The sequence below is a fragment of the Columba livia genome, chromosome 18, assembly GCF_036013475.1.
Source record: "Columba livia isolate bColLiv1 breed racing homer chromosome 18, bColLiv1.pat.W.v2, whole genome shotgun sequence".
Taxonomy (NCBI): Eukaryota; Metazoa; Chordata; class Aves; order Columbiformes; family Columbidae; genus Columba; species Columba livia.
This window is the reverse complement of record NC_088619.1, coordinates 8,707,166-8,730,965: the sequence shown is the minus strand read 5'-3', so window position 1 is coordinate 8,730,965 and position 23,800 is coordinate 8,707,166. Positions and strand designations below refer to the sequence as shown.

At 51.2% G+C, this 23,800-nt stretch overlaps 2 protein-coding genes across 7 annotated transcripts in view; both read left to right on the top strand.

The window, feature by feature from the left end:
* Window positions 1–6,989, top strand: part of ACSF2 (acyl-CoA synthetase family member 2) — a 32,357-nt gene extending 25,368 nt beyond the window's left edge. Inside the window, exons 11-16 of one of the 2 annotated variants that reach the window (XR_010467050.1) lie at window positions 4,181–4,288; window positions 4,410–4,561; window positions 4,900–5,041; window positions 6,269–6,444; window positions 6,623–6,691; window positions 6,776–6,989. Coding sequence is in view for 1 of the 2 variants with exons in the window: in XM_065034868.1 (XP_064890940.1) it covers window positions 4,181–4,288; window positions 4,410–4,561; window positions 4,900–5,041; window positions 6,334–6,444; window positions 6,623–6,691; window positions 6,776–6,826 (633 nt within the window). In the remaining variant the exon portion in view is untranslated. The remainder of the gene's footprint in view (window positions 1–4,180; window positions 4,289–4,409; window positions 4,562–4,899; window positions 5,042–6,268; window positions 6,445–6,622; window positions 6,692–6,775) is intronic. The other variant, XM_065034868.1, reaches the window with a different exon arrangement.
* Window positions 6,990–9,235: 2,246 nt separating this feature from the next.
* LOC102090390 (MYCBP-associated protein) lies at window positions 9,236–20,751 on the top strand. 5 transcript variants are annotated; one of them, XR_010467049.1, is made up of 20 exons: window positions 9,236–9,426; window positions 9,872–10,005; window positions 10,085–10,289; window positions 10,369–10,734; window positions 10,824–10,887; window positions 10,963–11,110; window positions 11,187–11,241; window positions 11,912–12,092; window positions 13,115–13,221; window positions 14,118–14,218; window positions 14,784–14,895; window positions 15,271–15,460; window positions 15,981–16,168; window positions 16,735–16,881; window positions 17,066–17,350; window positions 18,169–18,305; window positions 19,035–19,150; window positions 19,635–19,759; window positions 19,951–20,126; window positions 20,600–20,751. XR_010467049.1 is itself a non-coding variant. In XM_065034864.1 (20 exons), exons 1-20 carry the CDS (start codon window positions 9,262–9,264, stop codon window positions 20,675–20,677), a joined length of 3,075 nt encoding a protein of 1,024 aa, XP_064890936.1. In that variant the 5' UTR covers window positions 9,237–9,261; the 3' UTR covers window positions 20,678–20,751. The 5 variants fall into 5 exon arrangements, 4 of the variants coding, with proteins under 4 accessions (XP_064890937.1, XP_064890935.1, XP_064890936.1 ...); XM_065034864.1 differs by having other exon boundaries at window positions 9,237–9,426; window positions 19,956–20,126; XM_065034865.1 differs by lacking the exon at window positions 20,600–20,751 and having other exon boundaries at window positions 13,115–13,128; window positions 19,956–20,592.
* The last annotated feature ends 3,049 nt before the right edge of the window (window positions 20,752–23,800 follow it).

The window sequence follows — 23,800 nt, the reverse complement described above, 5'->3', positions numbered from 1 at the left end:
TACAATAACAGGAGGTTAATTTTCAGCGGCAGGCTTGGCGTGGGCAAGCTGGGTTACCACTTTTGCAGCAGGTCTCCTCCTGAGGTGAAGCCATTGCGTGCTACAGCACAAAGACAGTGCTTTGGCCACCTGATATTTTTGGGAACTTTCTAAAACCCCATCCAAACTAGGGCTGTCTGGCAGCTGGGGCTGGGGAGAAATGCCAGCAGGATGGCCACCCTTGGAGGTTTGTCCTACAAGACCTGCTTGTTTGTGTCCTGATGTTTTGAACACAAAGATGGTTCTGTTGCTGGGGAAGGAAAAGAAATCTCAATATGACATAGGCTGGATGTGATCAGGAGTTGTTGGCTGGTTGTGTTTTTTTAGCAAAGTTGACCTGAAGGTTCAGGAATATTCCAATACAATTTGGGGTAGTGGAACATCCCCAAAGCAAGGAGCGACGTGCCCCCAGAGGACAGAAGAACTCAGTGTGATGTTGGTAGAGAGTGGCTGAATGAGGGAAGATCGGCTGGGGTTGGCATTGGAGATGTCTGAGGCAGACAACTCTCAGCATGGGGTTTGGGGATAATTGGATCCATCCGGTGTGTTACACTGAGAGGCATTCAAAGGGCCTCTTAGAGGTCCCTTAGCACATCTCCTGGGTTGCCAGTCTGCTTTCTGTTGTTCATTACGCCTTCTTTGAAGTCTCAAAATCCCTATTATTTCATGCTCAATTTGCTGCTTTTTTCTGAGGCCAATGTTGTCTTCAGCAAAGCTCAATTTCTGTCCGTTTTAGTTTGGCGGTTCACGTCCTGCCGTCACCCTCCAGCGTGGCATAACCAGAGGGTGGTGACAAGGGGCACAAAGATCCTCCCTGAGCATCCTTCAGGTCCAGGACCTTGTGCCTGACCTGCTCCAGTCCCACCCAGTATAACCCCGCTTGGGGTACTGGTGGCATCGAAACCAGCATTTTCATCACAGCCTTTCAGCAGCAGTTGAATACAGAGGGAAGTGGGTGTTTTTATTGCTGTCGAAGGCTGGGGAAAACCAAGAAGCAGAGAGCTCATGTGACTCGTTCCAAGTTATGCAGTAAATAAGCGGCATGGTTGGGAAAAAACCCGGGTCTTCAGAGTCCCCGCTCTCCCCACCAGATCAGTCTGCCTCCCAAATGTTTACTAAAGAGACTGGAGTCTGATTGTTTTCACTTTATTTTTAATTTTTAGACGCTTCCGTCTCCAGGCTGTTTTGCCTGTTCCACAGTGGCCGGTGTTTAAACAGCATTAGCAGGAAATGTTTTTGAAATGTGCTTTAAAAAACACAGTTCTGCTAAGATGTTCTTTTTATTCCTGGTTTAGACAGAAGCTTAGGATTCACAAAGAACAAATCTCTTGTCGGTAGAAGTAAGGGAGCAGTTTGTTTTGGAGCTGTCCTTGTCATTGCTGAAGGCAGGACTGCTCCGCGTGCTGGGCATTTGGGGTCACTTGTGGTCCTCACAGTCAAAAAAGGATTTACAGTCAATTATATTCTATGTTCTCATAGCTCCACTCAAAGCCAAAGGTCCTTGCTGGATTCCTGGCCTCTGAAAAGCTTTGCTTTGACACCAGATTATAGCTCCAAGTGGAAATTATGGAGCTGATGCAGAAATTATTGGGTGAGGTTTTCTGGACTGAATCATACCAGATGACAAGGCTAGATGATGTTAAGTGTCCCTCTGGGCCTTGAAAGCTATGAATCTTTGTGGGTATCTCCAAGCTTAAATTGGTATGTGGGGTTTTGTGGAAGTGTCGTTTCATCTCGTGCTGACGACGGAGCCGTTGGACGATGCTCCACGTGTCAGATGAGGGTTGGGAAGGAGAACAGTGCTGGCAAGGGGACTTGCTCCAGCCACCACCTCTGCCTGCAAATGGAGAAAAAAAACTATTCCCAGAGAGAAATACTGTCTTGGAAATGCCAGTATCAAGATCTTGGTGTCTGGCTGCAGAGCATGTTGCTGGGAAGGGCAGCAATGGGGCAGGAGGCTGAAGGTTGGAGGTTCAGACTCAGAGTTGGTTGGCCAGAGAGGTGGTGGATGTCCCATCTCTGGAGACATCCCAGACCAGGCTGGATGGGGCTCTGAGCAACCTGAGCTGGTGAAGATGTCCCTGCTCATGGCAGGGGTGGCACTGGATGAGCTGGGAAGGTCCCTCCCAATCCAAACAATTCTGTGATTCCATGACCTGTGCTGCTCCCTGGGCTGAGTTGGGAAGCCCGTCACCGAGGGTGTGAGGGTGTTTATAGGCACAAGCCACCAGCCAAGGAATAGCCAGTGGTGCTTGGTGTCCAGGGCACCCTGCCAGGCAACTGGAGCAGCCTGGGGAGCCACGGCACCCGCAGCATCATCCTGCCAGGGACCTGCCTGCCGCAGGGTCCAATTAAGCTGCCTGAGCGACCCAGAGAGGCAGAAAGGGTTGAGCCAGGGACTTGGCTGGGATCCTGGGACCAATCTTGCAGTTCATCCAGCAGAGTAAAACAAAAAAACAAAGGCGCTAGCATTTTTAATAAGTGTTTAAGATCTTGGATTTGTGTCTCGTCAGTCATTTGATCCAGCCACAGGACTCGTATTAGTGGGTGGGAGAGAAAAATCCTGTGTGAGCATTAAACACTGCAGGTTCCCACCCTGGCTGCGATGCAATCATTGCGTTTGGTTGGAGAAGCCCATTTCCAGTCTCTGCCTGCAGGCTGCCGGGCTCCTAGCAGAGCGGTTTGCACCAGATGGTCCCTGCAGCATCCTGGAGATGATCTCCTCCAGGTTCCTGGCTCAGAGAAGGCTCCTGCAAATCTCCAGCTTGGATTCACGCTGACCCTGGTGCAATCAAACAAGAGCATCAGCCGTGATGACAAATTCTACCAATGTGAGATCCTTCAGCAGCCCCGAGTGGCAGCAAGCGCCAAGTGCTCCCACCAGGATTATGTGTAGCTTGTTCAGGATATATACATGTTTATTTCAGGATGCTTCATCACAGTCCTTTGCAAAGGTCCTCATGAATTTTAGATGTAGTGCCTGCAGTTTGGTGAGCGCCACGCAGAAGCCCTGACAGTGTAGATGTGCCCTGGCAGCCAGCAATAGAACCCGGGTATTTGCTCTAAAAGCATCACCCAGATTTGGGTGCCAAGGCTGCAGGAAGATGTTTGGAACCTGTTGCAATGCAGCGGGTCAGAGCTGCTCACGTGTTAGCCTGAAGATGTGGAGGAGAAAGAAGCAAACACTTCCTGCATGAGCCCTTTCCGAGTCTGTTCAGTGGGTAGAAGAGAAACCCTGTGTCTGGTGACATGACAGGCTGAATGGGTTAGAGAGACCCAAGCAGTGCTTCAGCACGTCCCACCACTGGAACGCAGCTCCCGAAGCTGGAGGTGAAGCAGCAATTCCAGCACCGGTGCTGGCTGGAGCATCTCCTGCCCAGCTCCTGCTGCCTCGGCATAAAGAGCTGGAATTTTCCTCCCAGGAGAAGTGACCTTCAGCTGAGGTGACTCAGAGCTTGCCGTTGGGATTAGTGGTGAGGGAGGTTTAGCAGCGAGAAGCTTTTGTCCTGCTGTGAGGCTTTTGGTCTGTAAATGCCAAGTGCTGCGCAGCCTCGTGATGCCTTCAGGAAGGTTACGGGAGCTGATGGCTGCACGAAAGGGTCTGGAGCAAGCGGCTGTGCCGCGGGACACGTGGGCTGCCGCAGGAGCTGCTGGGTCCAGGGTTTTTCCAAAGCGATGTCCGATGTGCTCTGATCTGTAGGAGGTGAACTCAGCACACTGAGTGCTGTAAGAGCACCGAGGTGAGAGCAGCATCTGGGAGAGACGGTAGGGAACCATCAGGTCAGGGTTTGGGGATATGTAGCTTAAAAAAGAGGAGGGTGAATGCTGGGGTCCTCCAAGAAAAGTAGTTGGAGGTGTCTAAAAGTACATGACGGTCAGAGTAAGTGTCTGGAGCATAGTGATGGAGGTGAGGAAGGCCATGGCGGGCAGATGCAACAATGCTTTAGATCCTGTCTCTCCAGGACTCTCTGGCAGGAGTGTCTGGAGAGCAGAATACTTGCCTGTGGCCTGAGTGACATGTGACAACATCCTCTTCCCACCCTGATCTCCCCTGTGCTCATCACTAGCTTCATCTTGCTCGTGCCCAGAGTTCTCCTGTCCCCTTTTCCCTTGAGGCAAGTTTTTCCTCTTGTGTTTGCAGATTGCCTACGGGACCACAGAAAACAGTCCAGTCACCTTCATGGGATTTCCTGATGACAGCGTTGCCAAGAGAACCGAGACGGTGGGATGCATCTTGCCCAACACAGAGGTGACCATGACTGTCCCAAGCAGATCCTGGCCCATCCCTCCTGTCTGCTGCTGGAGTTGGGGCATGCCATCACCTTTGGCCCAGACATGCCATCCTAAGCCCTTCTTCTCTCAAACTGCAGGCAAAAATTGAGGATCCAGAAACAGGGAAGCTTGTTCCTCCGAACACTCCTGGGGAGCTTCAGATCCGCGGCTACTGTGTCATGCTGGGCTACTGGAATGACCCCAGCAAGACGAGCGAAGTGATCACTGCTGAGAGGTGGTACAAGACGGGGTGAGTCTGGAAACAGCCCTGTTCTTCCTGCTCTGATCTGCCTGTGAAACCAGAGCAGCTTTTAGCACAGAGCCCTTGGTGCCAAGTGCCCCTGGAGATGGGGACAGTCTGGTGCGATGGAGGGGCTGCGTGGTGAAATGGCAGTGGCAGGAATCACCTCCCCCAAGCCCTGATGTTTGTGTGGATGCTGTAACAGGAGCTCTTTGATCTCCTCCACGTGGTGGCATCTCAGCCACTGCCCTCTGGTTACTCTGACCTGGCCTCCAGACGCAGCTGTTGGGGAGCATCAGCCACCCTTCCACCCAGCAGGGATGGGACAGGAGTGCGGTGTCTTGCAGGGACATCGCCAGCCTGGATGAACACGGCTACTGCAGAATTGTAGGCCGTTGCAAGGACATGATTATCCGGGGAGGAGAGAATGTCTACCCAGCAGAAATCGAGCAGTTTCTCCACACCCATCCCAAGGTGAAGGAGGTCCAGGTGAGCAGGAGGGAGGTGGGGTGGGTGAGCAGCGATGGAAATGTGTACACAAATCTGCTGGGACTGCTGCTTGGGATCTGGGTGTCTTCCTCTGTTTTCCATGTCTCTTTTTGTGTAATATTGGTTGGCGAGCAGGAGGGAGAGGCTCACGGCATGGAAGGGGCAGGCAGAGCTCCTGGCAGGGGGTACATCGGTTCAACAAACCCCTCATGCACCAGCTTCACATCTGTACTGACTGTCTTTCTTCTTTTTAAACACCCTGTCCACTTTCATAGCTCCCTCTGAAATTCCTACTTGGAAAGCAGTCCAGAAGGACAGTTTTTACTGATAACTAAACTCCTAATTCCAAAAAGACTACTCCAACGAGTCCGTGGAGATGAGGAGTGAAATTCAGTTTCACCCCTTCACAAGACAGCGATGATTTGCAGCATTGAGCAGCTGCTCCCAATCTGCTGGGATTGTTCTCCTCCAGGTTTCATGCCAGACAAGTCTCCCCATAAATAAACCAGTTATTTAGTCAGTGCTGTGTCTGCGCCAGGCAAGTATCTCTTCTTGGAACAGTCCTGGTGCAGATGGGTTGCAAACCAGCCCTGTTTATGTAGTTTCTGGGGCTTTATGTCACTGCTCTGGACTCAAAAGGATTAACGTGTCTCTAGGATTTTGAGATACCGGTTCAAGGCGGAAAATGACAGTAGGACTCTTGTGAAATAGTGTGAGCAAACTTTAGAGAGAGATCAGGCTTGGGAAGCCCATCTCCTGGTGTCACAGGCAGCGGTCTGCTGGGAGCTGCCTTTAGAAGGGTTTCAAATAATCCTTTAATTCAACTTCATCTCTCTCCCGCTGTTTCATCTGGAGTTGTCAAAGCACTTGCAGCAGCCTCCTAAGCCTCGCTGTTGGTTGTGAAATGTGTTGCCCCGTTTTTTGGGGAAGCAGAGGGACAACAAGTCCAAATTATAAAATACCCTTGGTGAGCTGCTGCCTGGCTGGTCTAACTTAGCCCTCGTTCCAGTGACTTTGCAGAACTGAGGAAAAGTGCTGGTGTCCATATGTGCAGCCTGTTCTGCCACCTTTTCTCCAGGAAATGGTTGAGAAGTCCTTCCATGAGGGCTTCATGTCATTTAGAAAGCACTGGTGGGATGGTTAAGCAGCTCAAGCTGCCTTTACACAGTCCCATGCCATGACTCCAGCATCCCATGATACAGGTCAGGGCTCGCACTGTTTTTCCAGGACAAATACCCTGCGGGAGGAGAGGGATGTCCCCAGGGGTCACACCATCCTTCTGTCACAACCAGGTGGTTGGTGTGAAGGATTCGCGGATGGGAGAAGAGATCTGTGCCTGCATCCGAGTGTGCGCTGGGCAGGACTGCACCGAGGAGGAGATTAAAGCTTTCTGCAAAGGGAAGGTGGGTCTCCCAGTCCTCAGCTCCCCACTGGACCAGCCCACCCAGCAGTTGCTGGGGATGTGCAGAGGAAAATGCAGGATTTAGAGTAACTGGGGATCCAGCCCTGGCTTGGGTACCACCAGCTGGGCAAGATATGTGTTCCCAGCAGGTTGGGCAGTGATTGTTTTTCTCTTCCCAGATCTCCCATTTCAAGATCCCGCGGTACATCGTGTTTGTGGCTCAGTACCCGCTCACCGTCTCGGGCAAGGTAAGAGGGGCTGGAGCAGGGCAGGAGCCTCCTGTCCTGTCTCCTGTCTGAGTCTCTCCTCTTTCTCTTTGTGCTTTATTCCAGATTCAGAAATACAAGTTGAGGGAGCAGATGGAGAAGCACCTTCAGCTCTGAGCTTGGGAAGGCAGAGTAAAAAAAGGGGATAAATCAGTCCTGCTTCAGCCAGCTTTGAGTCTCCTTTTCACTTGTGCCTTGGGCTATGCAGTGGAGACCTTCTCTCCCTGACATCAGGCTGATGGCACTTTTCATTAATAAAACAGAGTGCCTTTTTTTCCCAGTTGGGTTTGTTTCTTTGCCAATAGAAATACTGCGGTGGGAGGAAGAGATGCTTATTTCTGGAGTCCTCTTCTGTTACTGAAGGGCCTTATAAAGGTTTTTAAATCTTGCATCCCTGAGCAATTTGGCTGCAGCCATTTCAGAGGACTTTGCAGGCCTGAACAGATGCTGGTGGATATTTTACTGGTATTTTAAGTCACAACAGCCTGGCCTGGCTTCCCAAGGTAAGTGAATCCTCCTCTGCTTGGGTGTTGCTGAGACTCCTAGGTCATATAACACAGCTGATGAACTTGAAATGAAGGGCATGGGCTTTAGGGAATGAGACTTTGCATGGGAAGGGGCTCCCTAAAGCTAGCTGGAAAATCTTGCCCTGTTCCCACACCTCCCCTGAGCCTTCTGAGCCCCAAAGAAACTTCTCCAAGGTAGACATGGTGGAGTTTATTTTGTAGTTTTGGACAAGACAGACCATAAGGATTTTGCATAAATACCAAAGTTCCTGTCCCAGCAGCAGTGTGAAGCAGAGCATACCCAGGACAGCATTTTACGGGAGTTATTTGGTACCTCCCAACCATGAAACACTACGCCGAGAAGGGGAAGAGCAGAGTTCCTCTTCCTCGCCTCAAGCGTCCCACCACAGCTGGGAAGCAGATGACGTTGTTCACAATTCTTGCCAAAATCCCAGCTCTCTCCTTCCTTCTTCCTTTCCCAGCAGGGCTAGTGGCTGGACCACCACCTCTGTGCTGGGGCTTCCTTGGGCAGGTTGGAGGAAATGGTGAAATGGGGAGAGAGGTGAAATGTCAGCGAGGTCTCGGTCCCGGATCTCCCAGCTGGATGGGGGGTTCTACCCATGGAAGCAGACCCCGTGGATAACAAACCACGGTTTGTGCCTGCTTTCTGAAAGAAAACCAAACAGGATGGGTCATGTCAGACTCTTTCCCTATGGTGTCTCTCCAGCAAGTTGCTCCACTGTTCCCAAACTGTTTGTGGGGCTGGTGTTCCACCAGCTTTACCTCTGCCCACCCCAGAGTAAGTGGGATGTGTGCAAGCAAAACTCAGGTCTCCTCCCTGGTTTTAGGGTTCTTATAAACCCTCCTTCCCAAGGAGAAACTGTCACCTGCATTACCCAGTGGCCCTGGGGACACAGCAGACCTCTACGTCTGATGTCTATGGAAGGACTTTTTATCTTCCTTGGCTCCCCACAGCACTAACCCAGGTGTGGGACAGGTTTGCAGTGAGCGCAGCTTCTCTGGTTCCTGCTTGATAATTCTACTCTGTGCACAGCCTCTGTACTGCCCAGAAAGGCCCCGCGTACTCACCATGATGGGGAGGTTTGCTGATAATTAGCAAAGGTGAAGTCGGCTCTGGCTTCCAGGGGTAGACAGGCTCCTGAGAAACACAACGAGCACTGGTCACAGTCAAAATATGGGGGTACAGGCCCCCCCTCACCCCACCCCTGCTCCCTGGAGATCTGCTCGTGTCCCAGGAAGCTTTTTCTGCACCAGAGCTTTCCCTGCCATCCCCATCCCGTTCCCTGGGGTACATCCAACCCTCACTGGCCTGGACACCTCCTGAGATGTCCCATGGCTGTCCCAGCCCCCTGGGGCAGTGCAGTCTGGTCTGCAAATACTCACGGGAAGGTAGGAAGGGTTGACTCTCGTGGCTGGCAGCGTGGCCTCGGTGTCTGTGGGGCTGTGGGCAGGCTCCAGGGCTTCTGCCCTTTCCTGCACCTCCATCCCGCTCTTATAGTGCTGAATGTCAGCTCGGAAAATCCCGGCAGCTGGGGGCTCTTCCCAAGGTGGGAGGGTTACGTCAGGGGTGGGTTACTCCAGACTACCCACTTCTGGCCTGGAAACAGGAATCTGTGCCCACAGCCTTTGTCATAGGCATTTCTCACTTCTCCAAGTTATTAATAACACAAATTATGAAAAAAATAACGTCTGGAACTGTCGGCACTGGGTTTGCACAACTCTGTGGGCAGACTTGCCACGGGTCTGCTCTCAGAAGCGCTGAGCAGCCTCTGAGCTGGAAAACCCTCTTCCAGTCCCCGAGGGACAGCGGGGGATGCGGGGGCAGGTCCGGGGGTGCCCGAGCCACATCAGGACCGTGTGCCCGGTAGGGCACTGGGGGTGACATCGGCCCCGACATCCCGGGCTGGCACCCCCCTCTGCAGCCCCCCCACCTCCCCTTCGGCGCCCCGGCACCCCCGTACCACCGCGGGGGGGTGGCCTGGGCTCGGTGCCGCCCCGGGGCGGTGCCGCAGACCGCGCGGCCCGATGGCGGCACGGGGGTGGCGTCCGGTGGCGGCGGCGGCGATCGCTGCGGCGCGGCCCGGCGGGGGCGGCCCGGGACGGGGTCCGGGAGCGGGTCCTGGGTCGGGAGCGGCCCCGGAACCGGTCCCGGAACCGGCCACCCCCGCCACAGCCGCGCTCTATGTGCACGTGAGCGGGGGACACTGAGCTTGCACACGGGGGGGTGCACGGGGATCCTGGGGTTGCGCACGTGGTGGGGGTGCATGGAGACCCCGGGCTTGCACATATGGGGGAGGGATCCTGGGGATTTCACACGTGGGACCCAGAGTTTGCACACACCTTGGGGGCGAGTGTGAGATCCTGGGACTTCTACACGCGTGGGGGCAGCCCAGCCTTGCACAAATCATGGGGCACACGTGGAGTCCCCCTGCCATGCATGTGTGGGTGGTGCTGGGGGGTTCCCCAAGCTCTGCACATGAAAGATGGCATCTGCAGGGTGTGCACCTCATGCCCTGGGGCAGGTGGGGAGCGCTGGGGCCTGTGCATGGGGCTGAGGCAGTTCCCCTTCCCCCCAAGGTGGGGTGTGTGCAGGGGTGGGGGTGCAGTGGTCCCCCATGGCACCCTGTGCCCGCAGTGGCCCTACTGCCGCAAGCGCTGCTCCTACTGCAACTTCAACAAGTACGTGGTGCCGACGGTGGACGAGGTGGCTGTGCGTGCCTGCCTGGTGCAAGAGGCACGTACCCTGCTCCACCTCAGCCAGGTGCAGAGGTGGGTGTGCGGGAGGATGCTGGGGGAGTGCAGGGCCATTCGGCACCCACCCGCATCCTCCCCACTATCTGCCCTACAGTGTCACCTCTGTCTTCTTCGGTGGTGGCACCCCCAGCCTGGCCAGCCCCCGCACCATCGCAGCGGTGCTGGAGGCTGTGGCGGGGGCTGCCCACCTCCCCGTGGGTGCCGAGGTGACTCTGGAGGCCAATCCCAGTTCCATCAGCCCCGCACGCCTCACTGGCTTCAGGGAGGCGGGCATCAACCGCCTCTCCATCGGCGTCCAGGTGAGAGGGGCTCTCCCTGGTCCCATCCCAGCCCTTGTGGCCCCCTGTGCCTCCCACTGCCATCCTGCTCCCTCTGCAGTCGCTGGACGACGCTGAGCTGCGGCTGCTGGGCCGGGAGCACACGGCGGCGGAGGCGCGGGGGGCCGTGGAGGCAGCGCGGAGGCTCTTCCCTGGCCGAACCTCCATCGACCTCCTCTTTGGGCTGCCGGGGCAGAGCCAGGACGCCTGGGCACGGGGGCTGGCGGCAGCACTGGGGCTCTGCGATGACCACATCTCCCTCTACCAGCTGACGCTGGAGCGGGGCACGGCGCTGGCGGCGCAGGTCTGGGGGGGGACCCTGCCCGCTCCCCCCCAGGACCTGCTGGCTGACATGTACCAGACCGCCCGCGCCATGCTGGTGGCTGCTGGCTTCAGGCACTATGAGGTCTCCAATTTTGCAAGGAAGGTGGGGTGCTCCCCATGCCATGTCCCCCATGCCATGTCACCCCCCCGGCAGGCTCAGCCCCTCTCACCCCACGCAACATTCTCCCGCAGGGCGCCCTCAGCACCCACAACCTTTCATACTGGCGGGCTGAGCAGTACATCGGCGTGGGGCCAGGTAAGCCGGGGTGAAGGGGTGATTGTGCCTGGCTGTGTCCCCTGCACCCCGTTACTCCCGACCCCACCACTGCAGGGGCGCACGGGCGGTTTGTGCCGCGGGGCGAGGGCGGCTGCAGCCGGCAGGCTCGTGTCCAGACGCTGGAGCCCGATGCCTGGATGCGGGAGGTGCGGAGCCAGGGCCATGGCACCCGGAGGCGGGTGGTGCTGAGTCCCCTGGAGCAGTGAGTACGGGGGGGTCCCCCAACCCTGCACCCCCTCCCCTGCCCTGCTGCCCCACTGCTCGCCATGTGCCTGCAGGCTGGAGGAGCTGCTCGCCCTGGGACTGCGCACGGATGAGGGCGTTACACACGAGGTGAGGAACCACCCAGGGGGTTTTCATCTTCCTTATGAGGAAAGGCTGAGGGAGCTGGGTCTCTTTAGTTTGTAGGAGACTGAGGGGTGACCTCATTAGTGGTTATAAATATGTAGAGGGTGAGTGTCAGGAGGATGGAGCCAGGCTCTTCTCGGTGACAACCAATGGTAAGACAAGGGGTGATGGGTACAAACTGCAACACAGAGGGTTCTACTTAAGTATGAGAAGAAATTTCATGGTGAGGGTGGCAGAGCCTGGCCCAGGCTGCCCAGGGGGGTTGTGGAGTCTCCTGTGCAGACATTCCAACCCGCCTGGACACCTTCCTGTGTAACCTCATCTGGGTGTTCCTGCTCCATGGGGGGATTGCACTGGAGGAGCTTTCCAGGTCCCTTCCAACCCCTGACGTTCTGTGATTCTGTAACCCTGGATCGACCTGGCTAACGAACCTCTGCTGATGAACCAGCGCTAATGATCCTCTCTGCGCCCTGGGCGCAGCGCTGGGGGCACTTCTCCCCCCAGCTCAGCCTGCAGGCCGTGTTCGGGGAGCCGGGGGAGGCGTAGGATCTCCAGCAGCAGGGCTGGCTGCTCCTGGACAGCGGGTGAGCCCCGGGGGCCGTGGTGACCAGGGCTCCCCTGCAGCGCCGGGGCTCAACCGCCGCATCTCCCCCAGCGGCCTGCGGTGCTCGGCGCGGGGCCTGGCCCTGCTGGACTCCCTCCTGCCCGACCTGCTCTGCCAGCTGCAGCGCCGCTGGGCCCCGCCAGCCGCCCCAGGCCGGGAAGCAGCACCCGGCGGCGGGGCCCCGAGAAAGAGCCCGACGGGGGACAGGGCCGGTGGAGAGGCCGCGGGAGTTGTAAGCGGTGGCTGTGGGGAATAAAAAGCGAGAGCTATGTGCTGGCTGAACGAGGTGTTGGGAGACAGCGACACCCGAACGTGGGAACTGCTCGCCGTGGGAGGCGGGCAGCCCGGGCCGCAGTAGGCCGCAGCCGCACTGCGCACGCGCAGGTGGTGGTTGGGGAGGGGGGGGCGCTAACAGCCGGCACATGCGTACAACGGGCGGCGTTGCCAACGGGCGGTGTTGCCAACGGCCGCCGCGCAACGGCCTGGGGAGATGCAGCGGCGCGGCGGGGCTCCGTGCCCCGCCCGCCGGGACCCCCGGCCCGCCGCCCCCCTCGGTACGGTCCGACGTGGGGTGCGGGCGGGGCAGCGGCGGCCGGGCCTCACTTGTGCCCTCGGCGCGGCCTGGGGATCCCCGGCGAGCCCGAGTCCTGCGCTGAACCCACCACGAACAGCCCCTTCCACACGCCCTGACCTCCCCAGTTGTTATTATTTTATATTCCCCACATGTGTCAGGGAACCGGTCTCAGCTGAAGGGCCTTGCAGGTTATGGGTAAAGGGAGAAGCAAATCCCTGGTGGGGCTGTTCTGGCTGTCAGTTCTGCAGGGGTTTTGCTATTTAAGAGCTGTTTTATTATTTAGGAGCTTCTGAAAACCCAGTGGCTCGCTGTGTGTAGCTGAGTTGTGCCTGCTGAGCCCAGGGTGGCTGTGTGGGGACGCTGGTGCTTGCAGCTGGAGCAGGAAAGTTGCCAGAGATTTATTCTACCTGTGGGAAGCACAGGCTGTGTTTATCTCATCCGTTGTCTCTCATCTAGACTAAAGCATGAGACAGTTGAATCCTAGTGATTTACTTTGGTCCTTGTAGCTTCTCAGAGCTTGATTTTTCCAATTACAAGAGATACTGAATTTAATTGTTCTGTGCAACCTTAAGTAAAAGAAACAAAACATAGTTTAGCTGGAAATTAATAACCAGGCTGAAAAGAGGAAGGTGGTGTTTCCCTGTCAAACTCAAGAGAAGGTCTCTGTGTCTGTTTTTCAGACAAGAACGACAAGGTACGTAAACAATCCTCAAAGATCACAAAAGAGCCTGAGCCCGTTCCATGTGTTCTGCAAGGAGATGACATCCAGGTGGAGGACCTCAAGAAAGTATGTATTTTTATTGATAGAAATGGCTACCTTAAGCGACACTCTCCTTTTGTGTGTTTAACAGAGGATGCTGCCCATTTACTTAAACCAAAATCCCCTGTGGGAGTTCAATTCTCCTTCCATTTTGTCTGTCCTGTTTCTTATGATTCGTCAGATCATCAGGTTCAGTTGCTGAAAGTAAAGGATTATTGATCCTTGCACAATCTTTTCAAATGGAAGGATAAGTTGTCTGCCTCATCAAAATTATATTTCCAGCTTACTGGTGTAAGAAGAGGTGTAAGGTGTTTAGCAACTATCACAGCACTTCTTCCAAAACTTGGGTTGAACTGTGTGAGTGGAAGCGTTGGACACAAAGTGACACAGCAGAAAACTACTGGCAAAGTGATTTAAAACTCTTTTTCCCTGCCCTGGTGATAAATCAGAGTCCAGAAGAGTAAGACAGTCACTTAGCTGGTGTCCGCTTGGTTGTGTAACGTGCCTCTTAGGAAAGGAGCTGCCTGTACTGATGCGACTTCTCTGCTTATCCTAGAAGGATCAGAAGGATAAGGTGAATCACTGTGTACCTAATTGCACTGTGACTTTATTTCCTGAAGCTCTGTGCTCCACACCTTCCCCATGATGCTGGCAGAATTCCAGGAACAAGTGTGAGGGAGACTTTTCCCAGCCCTGTGTAATTTGTAGTGTGAAATGTAGTTGTCGGGGATTCTTGGGAGACCCAGGACTGGTTCCTTCCTGTGTCTGTGGAACATTCATTGGATACCTCTAAAAACCATTGCAGGAGCAAGATATTTCAACTTTGCCTGTACTTGACTCAGTTGGCACATTTGACTGGTATTTTATCTTCCTTTCTGTATAAAAAGAGAAAGTGTGAATTGGTCATTTTTCTGTACGTCCAGGATCTGGGTGGACTGGAGGTGACCGGTAAAGGGCAGCCTTTTGCTTCTGTCTCAGCAGAGCCTCTTCCACGTTCCACCTCTTCTGAAGAGTCTGAGATCCTGTAAGTTTTTCTTCATGGCAGAAATAAAGAATTTTGGGCATGCACCATCAGTCTGTAAGGGTATCCTTAGCTGTTCTTATCTAGAATGGAGAGGATTCTCCACTAGAGCACAATAAAAGACATATTCTAGTATTATTTTAAGCCCTTCCTCCAGTCTTCCCTCTGGCTCCAGAATTCACCATAAGCAGGGTTGGGGTTCTGCTCTAAATTACCTCCATCTGGTTGTCTTTTTCCAGCCCTCCACTTCCATCATTAATTTGCCTTTTTTCACTGTCCTGTCCATCTGTAATGAGCACAACCCGAGGGCTTCTCCTTACTCAGTCATGTACCCTCAGCCTTCCTTAGGCAGCTATAATTCTTTAACATTCTGGCTGTCCTGTCCTCCTTGATGGTGATTAGTAGGTAGCTGGAGTTTGCCACACCTGCAGGACTCTGTCCCTAAAGAGAAGACTGCAAAAGCATTAGTTGGGATTATTTCTTGTAGGGTCTCGTGAATCAACCCTGGTTCTCTCTTCTCTGAACGTGAATTTCACTGAGTGAAAACTCTGGCTCTTGTTTTCTGTAGCAGTGACACCCTGAAGGAGCATCCCGATGTGGTTCCAGAAGCCGTACGGGGTCCATCTTTAGTTTTCTGTGGCCAGCCTGCTCGTTGGATCGATGGCACTACTTCTCGCAGGGTAATTGTGCGCTTTTTATTCTTTAGTCAAGCTAAGTTTGCTTGAGTTCCCAAGTCACAGCTGTACGAGTGTCACTCCCAGGCCAGAGAATGAGGGATTTATTCTGAGCATGATAGATTATCCCTATATTTGCTCTAGATAGATCTAGAAACAGAAGGGGGTGCTCTGTCTGTGGTGCAAAGCTCAGATTCCCAGGCTCTCTCTCAAGGTCCCTTCCAACCCAAACTATTCTGTGATTCTATGATAATGGCAACTTCATTGGACCTGCCCTACAAGTTCTACCAAGGCTCAACCCCTTTTGTCGTATGACTTCAGGCAAGATTAAATCCTGCCAGATAGAGTAGAAATTGTTATCTTTGTCTTTTCCTCTTGCAGAATGAAGTTGGCATTGCTGCCAGGCTCACCTTTGAGGCTTTGGCTTGTGAGAGAGCCGAAAGCTCCCTGACAGTGAGCAATGATGGCACAACTGCCATCTGGTACGACTGGCTGAGGCTGCCCCAGAAAATTCCCTCCAGAGAAACCAAATGGAGGTGGTTACCGTGCTTTTACTTTGATACCAGATCAGGTACGAGAGCTGCTGATGTCTGAGACCTTTGTACAGGGACCAGAGAGCAGGTATTCAGGAGTTATATGAGATGCGGAATCTGACTAATGGCAGAGCAAACCTGTTGGGTGATTGTCCTTAGGAAGCCACCCTGGGCACCAAAGCTGACTCACACCAAAAGAGGTGTGCGAGGCAGATCCCTTTCCTGGGACTTAAAGGAAAGGAGGTTGTTCCTACTCTGCATGTAAATGAGTGGAATATTGAGAAGTGAATCATTTTCTGATGGCAAATGGGGCATAATCTGCTAGAGAGAGTACTGAGCTTGCTGTAAAAGGAGTGTGCTGTGGAAATAACACCAGTTTGATAACATCGTGACTGGGAGTAAATCTGGAAGGAGAAAAATAGCTGAAGTGTGATACCCAGCTAAGCTATGGGGAAGGAGTCTCATACAGAAATAAGGACACTTGGGATGGTGTTGGAAAAGGGTCAAGTTAACCAGGTGGCTTCTTGCAGACCAATGCATTTTCTCTCTTTTTTTCAGGTGTAATTTTGCCTGGAGAAACTAGGCAGTTTGTCTTTATTTTCAAGTCAGAGAGCGCAGGCATTTTCAGTGAGTCCTGGGAATTTAGGACACATCCTCTGTTATTAGGAGGAGCTCTGCTGCAGGTGACCCTTTGGGGAATTGCTGTGTATGAGGATAAACTGGCTGACCTCAGAGAGAAACTGGAGGTAACCAAGCATGTGACTGGGTAACTGTGAGCTTTGAACTTAATATGCAAATTCAGGATAAGGGTGGGAGTGGATGACATGGTATTTTTATTGCTATGCAATTAAGGCTGGGAGCGAGATTATTATTTATTTACAGCACATCTGTGCATACTTGAGCAGGTTTGCTAACTAAAATGGAAGAACTCTGCAGTCTGTTGTAATGTTGTTAATAAAGACATGATTGTGTCTCTTAAACTGTTCACACTGGTCCTCTAAAGAATGAATTTTCTGTTGGTAATTAATTCATTAATTACTTAGTGGGGATGGGTTATGTTGTACATTATGACATCGGTTGAGGTAGAAATTGAAAATTACAGTAAGCTTTGAAAAGGGTAGTTTGGGGGACGATTTGTAGAGTTTATTTGAAAAGCTGTTGCAAGTATAGCTCTGCTCAGTGGGGTTTGCAGTTGTTCTTGTAACACTATATAATGTATACATTGTGATTTACTAGCGTGTGTGTGAATTTGTTTGTGTGTCCCTATTTGGAGCAGGGACTCACATGTGTTTTTCTTGTTGTGGTACCTCAGAGTGACCTGGCTGCCCGAGTGAGAGCTGCTGTGGTAAAAGAGAGTCTGAAGAAAAGTCTTGTCCGAATTCGCACCCCAGAGCGCACCCCGTCTCCTGTGGATGCCTGTGTCACGGAGGAAGAGTTGTTCCAGTTGAAGAATCCCAAGGTGATGTTTGCTATTTGATGGGCTACACAAGTGAAATATTATAGGAGGGAGGGAAGATCCATGGGGCTGGTGCATCCTTGAGTTTCTGGAGGCTGGCACAGTCTGCCATGCTGGCTTTAACAATTAGGTTTGTAGAGGACAGGCAGAGCTCATTTCACTATTTGCCTTTTCCCTGTTATCACAGTTGCATTATCGTCATAGAGTGGTACAGCAGCTGCATGAACTGTGGAGGAAGCACATGACTGTTCCTTCAGCCTTTGGGTCGAAAGTGTCCTTGGGCCAGACGAGCAGCGTGGAGGACCTGTGGTGCCAGGAGAGTGCCTCAGGTGTTCTCTCTGCTCAGAGCAGCGTCACAGAGGCCTCAGGTTGGAAGAGCACGGTATTGGAGTCTCCAAGTCAAATGACAATCGTGGAACAGGAAGAACGAGGCCCCTCAGGATGGAACCTTTCCATCGAGGACTTTAAGGAGGTGGTCACCCTGTTCTCTTTAGTGCTGTGACAAGCTGATGGTGTTTTCATTTCCCTACAAATAGCCTGGCCTACCCCAGTGTGAGCCCACCCAAAGATCCGCTTCCAGTGCGGTGTTAGAGATGATTCATGATGTGTGTTGCAGAAAAGTGCTTCAGCTCCGCTGACCACACCCTCAGCACTCTTGTGAAGAGATTCCCAAGAGAGACTTTGAGGGCTGTTGTGTGAAGAAGACAACCATGCAATGTCATAGATATTTTAAACTTTTCTCCCATTAGCTTTCTGTCATCTCAGGGCTGAATGTGGGGGGCAGGCTAATCCTACGGCCTCCTATGGCTTCCCCAGGGGCTCCTCTCCATGAAGAGTCCTTCCTATTTGTCAGAGCACCAAGGGGCACGCCCAACAGGCTGTGGATAAAATACAGACCTCCCTAGATTAAAGCAAGAGTAGTTAGCACAGTTTTTCCATAGTGCTTTCTTGGAAATCTCTCTGGTGCTTTTCTAACTAGTCTTTGGGGCCTTCTACCTCGCTAGAATCCCCGTTCTCCAGCACACCTGTGAAGTTGCAAAAGGGTTCACTGTCAATCTAACTGGGGGGTCTGGGATTGCTCCCCAGATCTTGGGCTGTGTGTGCACCGTGGCCAAATCCCAGCCATACAAGAAGCCACATCTGGGTGCGTAAGTGCCCAGTACAGCCTGGTTTCAGACTGGTTTGCAGGAAGAGAACCGTGTTTGTGTTTTGTTGAGCTCAGATTCCATGGACTGGGAATGAAGACTGAGAAGCAGCGCTCTATGGACCCTGTGTTTTCTCTCTCATCAGGCTATAAACTCAATCCCCAAGGAGGAGCAGAGAGAAGCAGCGCTGGCCCAGCTCAACCAGGCAGTGCTGAAGCTGCGTGTTCCACAGAGGCCACATCAGTCAGACCTTACTCAGTCAGACCTTTTCTATCACATCTGGTGCGTTATCTTTGCAAGATAAAGCTTGTAAATGCATTGTGTGATCAACAGCCGTAGCAATCTTTGTTACAAGTGTGGTGATTCAGAGTGCAGATAATTATATGAGGTCTAGAAGTTGTCTTTACATTCTATTTTTTTATAGTTTAATTGTAGCAGTTGTCTACGACCCAAATGCCTTTTTTTTTTCCTGGAGATAAGTTTAGAATATTAAATCAATGTAGTTTTGGGGAGTAACAATATTATTTCTGGCAAGATTATTCCAGTCTGTATTTATGAAAGCTTTGGATAATTTTCTGTACCCTTTTACTCACTGTATCCTCCCTCATACAGCCTCTCTGATTTTGCTCACGCTTTCAGACTTTAAACATACCAACAGCTTCTAGTTGCTTATAAATTAGAAGGATGCAGGTTTCTCTTGGGAAAGACACAGTAGGTCAATGGTGATTTACCAACGTGTCAGGTTGAAGAGCAAGAGCTCTAGTTTCACTGTAATATTTATGTGTCCATATGAACCCCTTGATTTGCAAACAGTGAGACCTCAGAGCACTCAAACGTGAAGAAGGTAGTTCAGCATCCTTCTGCACAGATTTTTAGATGGTGGGTGCTATTTTATTGACTTAGTTGGACAGAGCAGCCCTCAGCTGTAAGGCACCTTCACTCCAGGGCACTAAATAAAACAAGGTGGCAATTGCAGGACTGTCCCCTTTCTGATTCTTATACTTTTCTCAGTCTCCAGCTGTGGCGTCAAACCATTGATGGTATGGTGAGTCATTCTATGAGGCTGAGATCCCTGCTTGGCTTGCCTGAGAATAACACCTATATAGATACTGTTCCAGAGGAAACAGGTAAATGGTAGATTTAGCACAGCAACTGGTTTCTGTGGACTGTTGGACATCCACAAAATGTGCCGAATTTCAACTGAAATGGCAATTTCAGCAGTCTCCTCTCAAAGCTTTTACAAGAAAATGCATCAGAAAAAATGGCAGATTGTGTGATACTAATCGTGATCTGTCATTTGGTGTCATTAAAAAAACACCACACAAATAAGCCTTTTAATTTAGCTGGATGTAGCCGTGCTAGTCACACAGACTAACCCAGAAAACCCTAATTCACTGTTAGCTGTTTTACGGGTTTGTTCTGGGATGCATTTGAGACCCGTTCATTCCAAAGTACTCTTCAAGGTATTGTTTTTCAGTGCAGTACAGTTCATATTAATAAAAAGAGGAAAATACATTGCAAAAGTAATATATTTCCACTGTGCGAGTACAGTGGGCTTTTTCTGGATGTGAAAATGTTGTTTTTGGGTAACTGAGATTCTCTCTTTTGTAGTGGAACCAAGGCTATCTATAAAAGAAGGAAAGGAAGACAAAATAATGATTAAGAAAGCATCAATTGGTGGTAAGGATAAAGAAGCCAAAGAAAGAAAAACAAAGGCAGCAGGGAAGGAGAAAGAGGTATGTCTTGGGGTGCCTGTTGAAACCCAAGTGTTGGGGACAGTGTGATCCATTCTGAGGTTGTGTATCCCAAGTTTGAGCTGCTTTTCCAGCCCCATGAAAGAGGCTCTACTTTTGGGAGGTGCGTCTTGCAACAACCTGAAGGGTGTTCTGACCTATGTTACTTTTCTTTTTCTCTGTCCCTGAATAAGAACAGCCGAACAGGAGAAAGTTAAAAGATGAGAAAATGCAGAAATCTTCCGTTTCATCACAGGATAAGAGTGTGGAAGCACAGTGTCTGGAAGCTCTAACTACAAAGAGAGAACCTTCTCAGGCACAGATTGACCCTGTTTTGTTTGGGACATACCAGGAAAAACTTTATATTCACGTGAGTCTGACCAGAGCTTGTATCTTTGTTTCTTGGTTTTATCCTTTGCTTGTAAGTTTATATTGGAGCATTGTGTTAAACTCAGAAAACAGACAAACAGATGTCCATAATTCTGTAGGAAGGTAAGTGAGAAAGACAAGGTAAGATATCTTTTATTCCAGGCTGGAATCTGTTAATGTAACCAGCCATCACATAGCCATGTGATGGCTTTTTCTATCTGGGATGTCTTTAGCATGCTTGCGGACTCTTGAGGGCTCAGTAGAATTAATTGTATCTTGGATAATGTTAAACACACTTCATAACCAGCGAAGTTATTACTAGAGCTAAGTGCTGTTAACAGGCAGCCACTTTTATATGGCTGTGTGCATGCCTGTACGTTAATGTGCATGAGAAACCATCTCTCTGTCAGTCTCATCATCAGGATTTCTTCACATCTTTTCACTGCGAATAACTTCTGTTAATTTCTGCTGCAGGTTTATGGGCTGCTGCGGTCAATGGTGGATAAAATGGTTTCTTTTTTTGAGGATCTAGAGACAAAAAAGGTGCCCTGAAGTGGGAGTGTGAAGCCCTTTGTAATGAAAATAGACTTACTTTAAAAAAATAAATAAATAACTATATTTACGCAGATCGAGTGGAGATTCTTCTTTCTGAAGCGATGCTCTGATTACAAATACTGGGCTGCCTCTTTTCTGACATGCTGTGATGTGAGACTATTGCTAGATCATCTGTTACTGCTACGGATGATCGCTTGCCAAGAAGAGTCAAGGCAAGAAATATCACAGCCTCAGAAACTGTTAGGACTAGAAAATATTGGCATTTCTGCTGAGGAAGAAGAATTTAAAAGCGCCAGTCAACATGAGATGTGTCTTATTCTTTGTTTCTCAGTTTTGCTTGGCTAGCAGTTCAGTGAGCAGAGTGTCCCTTGTAGTCATGAACCCAAGTACCAAGACAGTAACTTTAAAAAAACCATCCACTTCTTGGCAGCTTCTCTCGATTTCTTGGACGTGAATGAGTTTTCTGTGAAAACTCATTATCCCAAGGGATGTGCCACCCTGCCTGGTTTTGCCCCAGGAATTTACTTCATGTGCTTATATTGCCATCTCTTGCCATCCAGCTCAAGGTACCCATGCCCCGTTCTGAGCCAACTCTTACTCGCTTCCTTCCAACGTTAATCACTCTTGAATTAAAATGAGTGAAATTCACACTGAAAATATTGTGAGTGTGGTAAGGCCTTGTGTTAGAGCCACCCGATCATTATGTGTGTGTGTGTCTGGGTTTATTGCTGTGTTCTGTCTGAATTTCCTTGTGCACCACAGCTGGAATGGAGCTTTATATAGGAGCATCCCAGGTCCAAGCGTCTCATGCTCTGCAGCTGGGCTGGGTTTGGAGCAGATTTTGGAGCTGGGTGCAAGGTCTCCTGACCCGGCCTATGTCAGCAAAGTGCTGTCTGGACAGCATTCCCCAGGGAGGCTTTGGTCCTGTAGAGAAACTACATCAGTGTGGATTGTTAATTTAGGTTTATGATACTTCTGGGGTTCTTGGGCAGCAGATGCATCTCTTTTACATTGGCAGCCGCACTAACACGCATCTTGGAGCTGCACGTAGTGTGAAATAACTGTTCCTTCTGCAGAATTGTTTTCTTTTGCTTTCTCATTTTAACTCGTATGCTGTCTCTGGGGAGAGGATATGTTCTTCCCCTCGGCTTCTGGTGGTATCACGGAAAAGCACAGCTTATTTTATTTGCTGGCCAGGTGAGGTCCTTCATGTTTCGAGATACTTTCTCTTAGTGGGGTGCGGGGAAGCACTTTGGCTTCTGTGAAAGCCTCTTCTGGCTTAGCGGGCACGAGCCCACAGTGGGAATGTCTCTGCTCAGCATTCCTGGAGTGAGAATTTCAGCAACATTTTGAGAATTAGAAGGAAAAAGGCCTGAAGTTGGGGTGTGTCTCACAGGCTCCGACAATAGCTCCTGCCTCCCTGGAGATGATTATCAGCTTGTGAATATGCCCAACTCAAACAGCTCGAGCCGAGCCATCTGTTTCTAGGCAAGAGGGAGTCTGCACATTATAGAGGCAACGTGATTGTCTCAAAGGCAGGAATACTTTTACTTGGTAGCTTTACTTTCCAAGATGACAAAGCCCATTCACAAGATCCATGTTTCAGTCCAGCCTATAGAAGCCAGACTCCATATACACCTCATCTCACAGGAGAACTTCTTAATATAAAAACAGGTAGATGGGAGTTTCACGTCAGTCACGTACCATGGCAGAATGTCCTACACTGATATCTCCTTCCCTTCCAAGGGAGGAGCCTGATGGCCCAGGGCGGGCAGGTGGCATAAGAACTTCTGCAAAGCAGAATGAACCTGAATGCTGTGAATAATTTAATTTTTGTTATAAATATTTTCAGTGCCTTTTGCAGCCTTGGACAAGAGCATCCTAAAGGGAGAAGTTACAAGCAGCACAAGAGGGGTTGTGTAATACTCCACTGCCTGCCTGCTGCAGCTTTCTCTTGAAAGTTCCATGGCTGCAACTGCAGTGAAATTAGAGCTGGCTTCCACAGAACACCTCACATGCAGGCCTGGTGTGAGATGTGGGTTCTGTCCCTAGAGCAGGGACCCTTGGGGCTCATCAGCCCTGTGCTCTGAAGGACATGGGGATGCTCCAGTCCCCGTAATGCCAAATCCTACCAGCCAGGCAAGGAGAGTATTCCTTCTCCTCTCCCAAACAAAAGTGTTATTTGTATTAACGTTAATAATTCGTCTTGTGTTTGCTAAATAACAGAGGTGAGTGACCTTCCTGGCCTTGGGAGTTACAAACCAAACCCATCATGTGAGTCGGGGCCTGAAGACACCATAACTATTAGGCCGAGAAGGGAGATTCTAGGAAAATGCTGCAAAGGGAAGGTGACAGCGCATTTCCAGAGGCTTCTCCACGGCAGAGGGGGTCTGAGTGAGCAGCCAGCTTGTGCTGGCTGAGGGTCCCATTTCCTGGGCTGGGCTCCACCTTGCAAAGTGAACCCCATGTTTGTACAGCTCCCCTGTGGCTTGTAGGGTGCTGTCCCCATGGAGAGGTTCACTTTGCTTATAAAAAAATCAATGCATTGGCTGCCTGATGCAGGTGAACTGGGAACGTTGGGAACAGAGGAAGAGGAAGGCCTGGATCTTCAGCAGCCACGAGGAATGCCTCTGCAGCCTGAGCTGGGTGTTCTCCAGCCTGACCTGGAGCACGGTTTGGATGCTGGAGGTTCTCGAGGCTGCAGCTGAGAGCGGGACTAGATGCACATTCAGCTTGCTCAGGCAGAGCCTATTGGGAAAGTCAAGCTGGTGAGATCTGCAAAGCCCTGGGAGATGTGTGGCTTCTCCCTGTGTCCCACAGCAGGACCTTCAGCACTGGGGCTTGGGGCAAGATGCATCTCGGTGCTTTGTGGGGCGGGAGCGTCAGCAGGCAGGCACGATCCCCCTCCAGAATGTCTCAGCACACGGGAGATGCTTTCCATTATGGAAAATGTCAGTGATATTAAAAAGATTATATATATCCGTAATACTTGAAGGCCTGTCAGTGATTAAAATGGAAGGCAGAGGCCGTGAGGGAGGGGGTGGCATTGAAATGATCGAGAGACATGACTTATTTTGTCATGTCATCTGATGCCTCCCTCTCTCCCCCAGCCAGGCTCTG

Bases quoted from the DNA above. Each gene is read 5' to 3' on its own strand.
- LOC102090390 (XM_065034863.1), top strand. From the start codon at position 9,262: ATGGCGGCACGGGGGTGGCGTCCGGTGGCGGCGGCGGCGATCGCTGCG. The intron at 9,427-9,871 runs GTGAGCGGGGGA...CTGTGCCCGCAG, and splicing joins CAGCCGCGCTCTATGTGCAC to TGGCCCTACTGCCGCAAGCG. The intron at 13,222-14,117 runs GTATGTATTTTT...CTGTACGTCCAG, and splicing joins AGGTGGAGGACCTCAAGAAA to GATCTGGGTGGACTGGAGGT.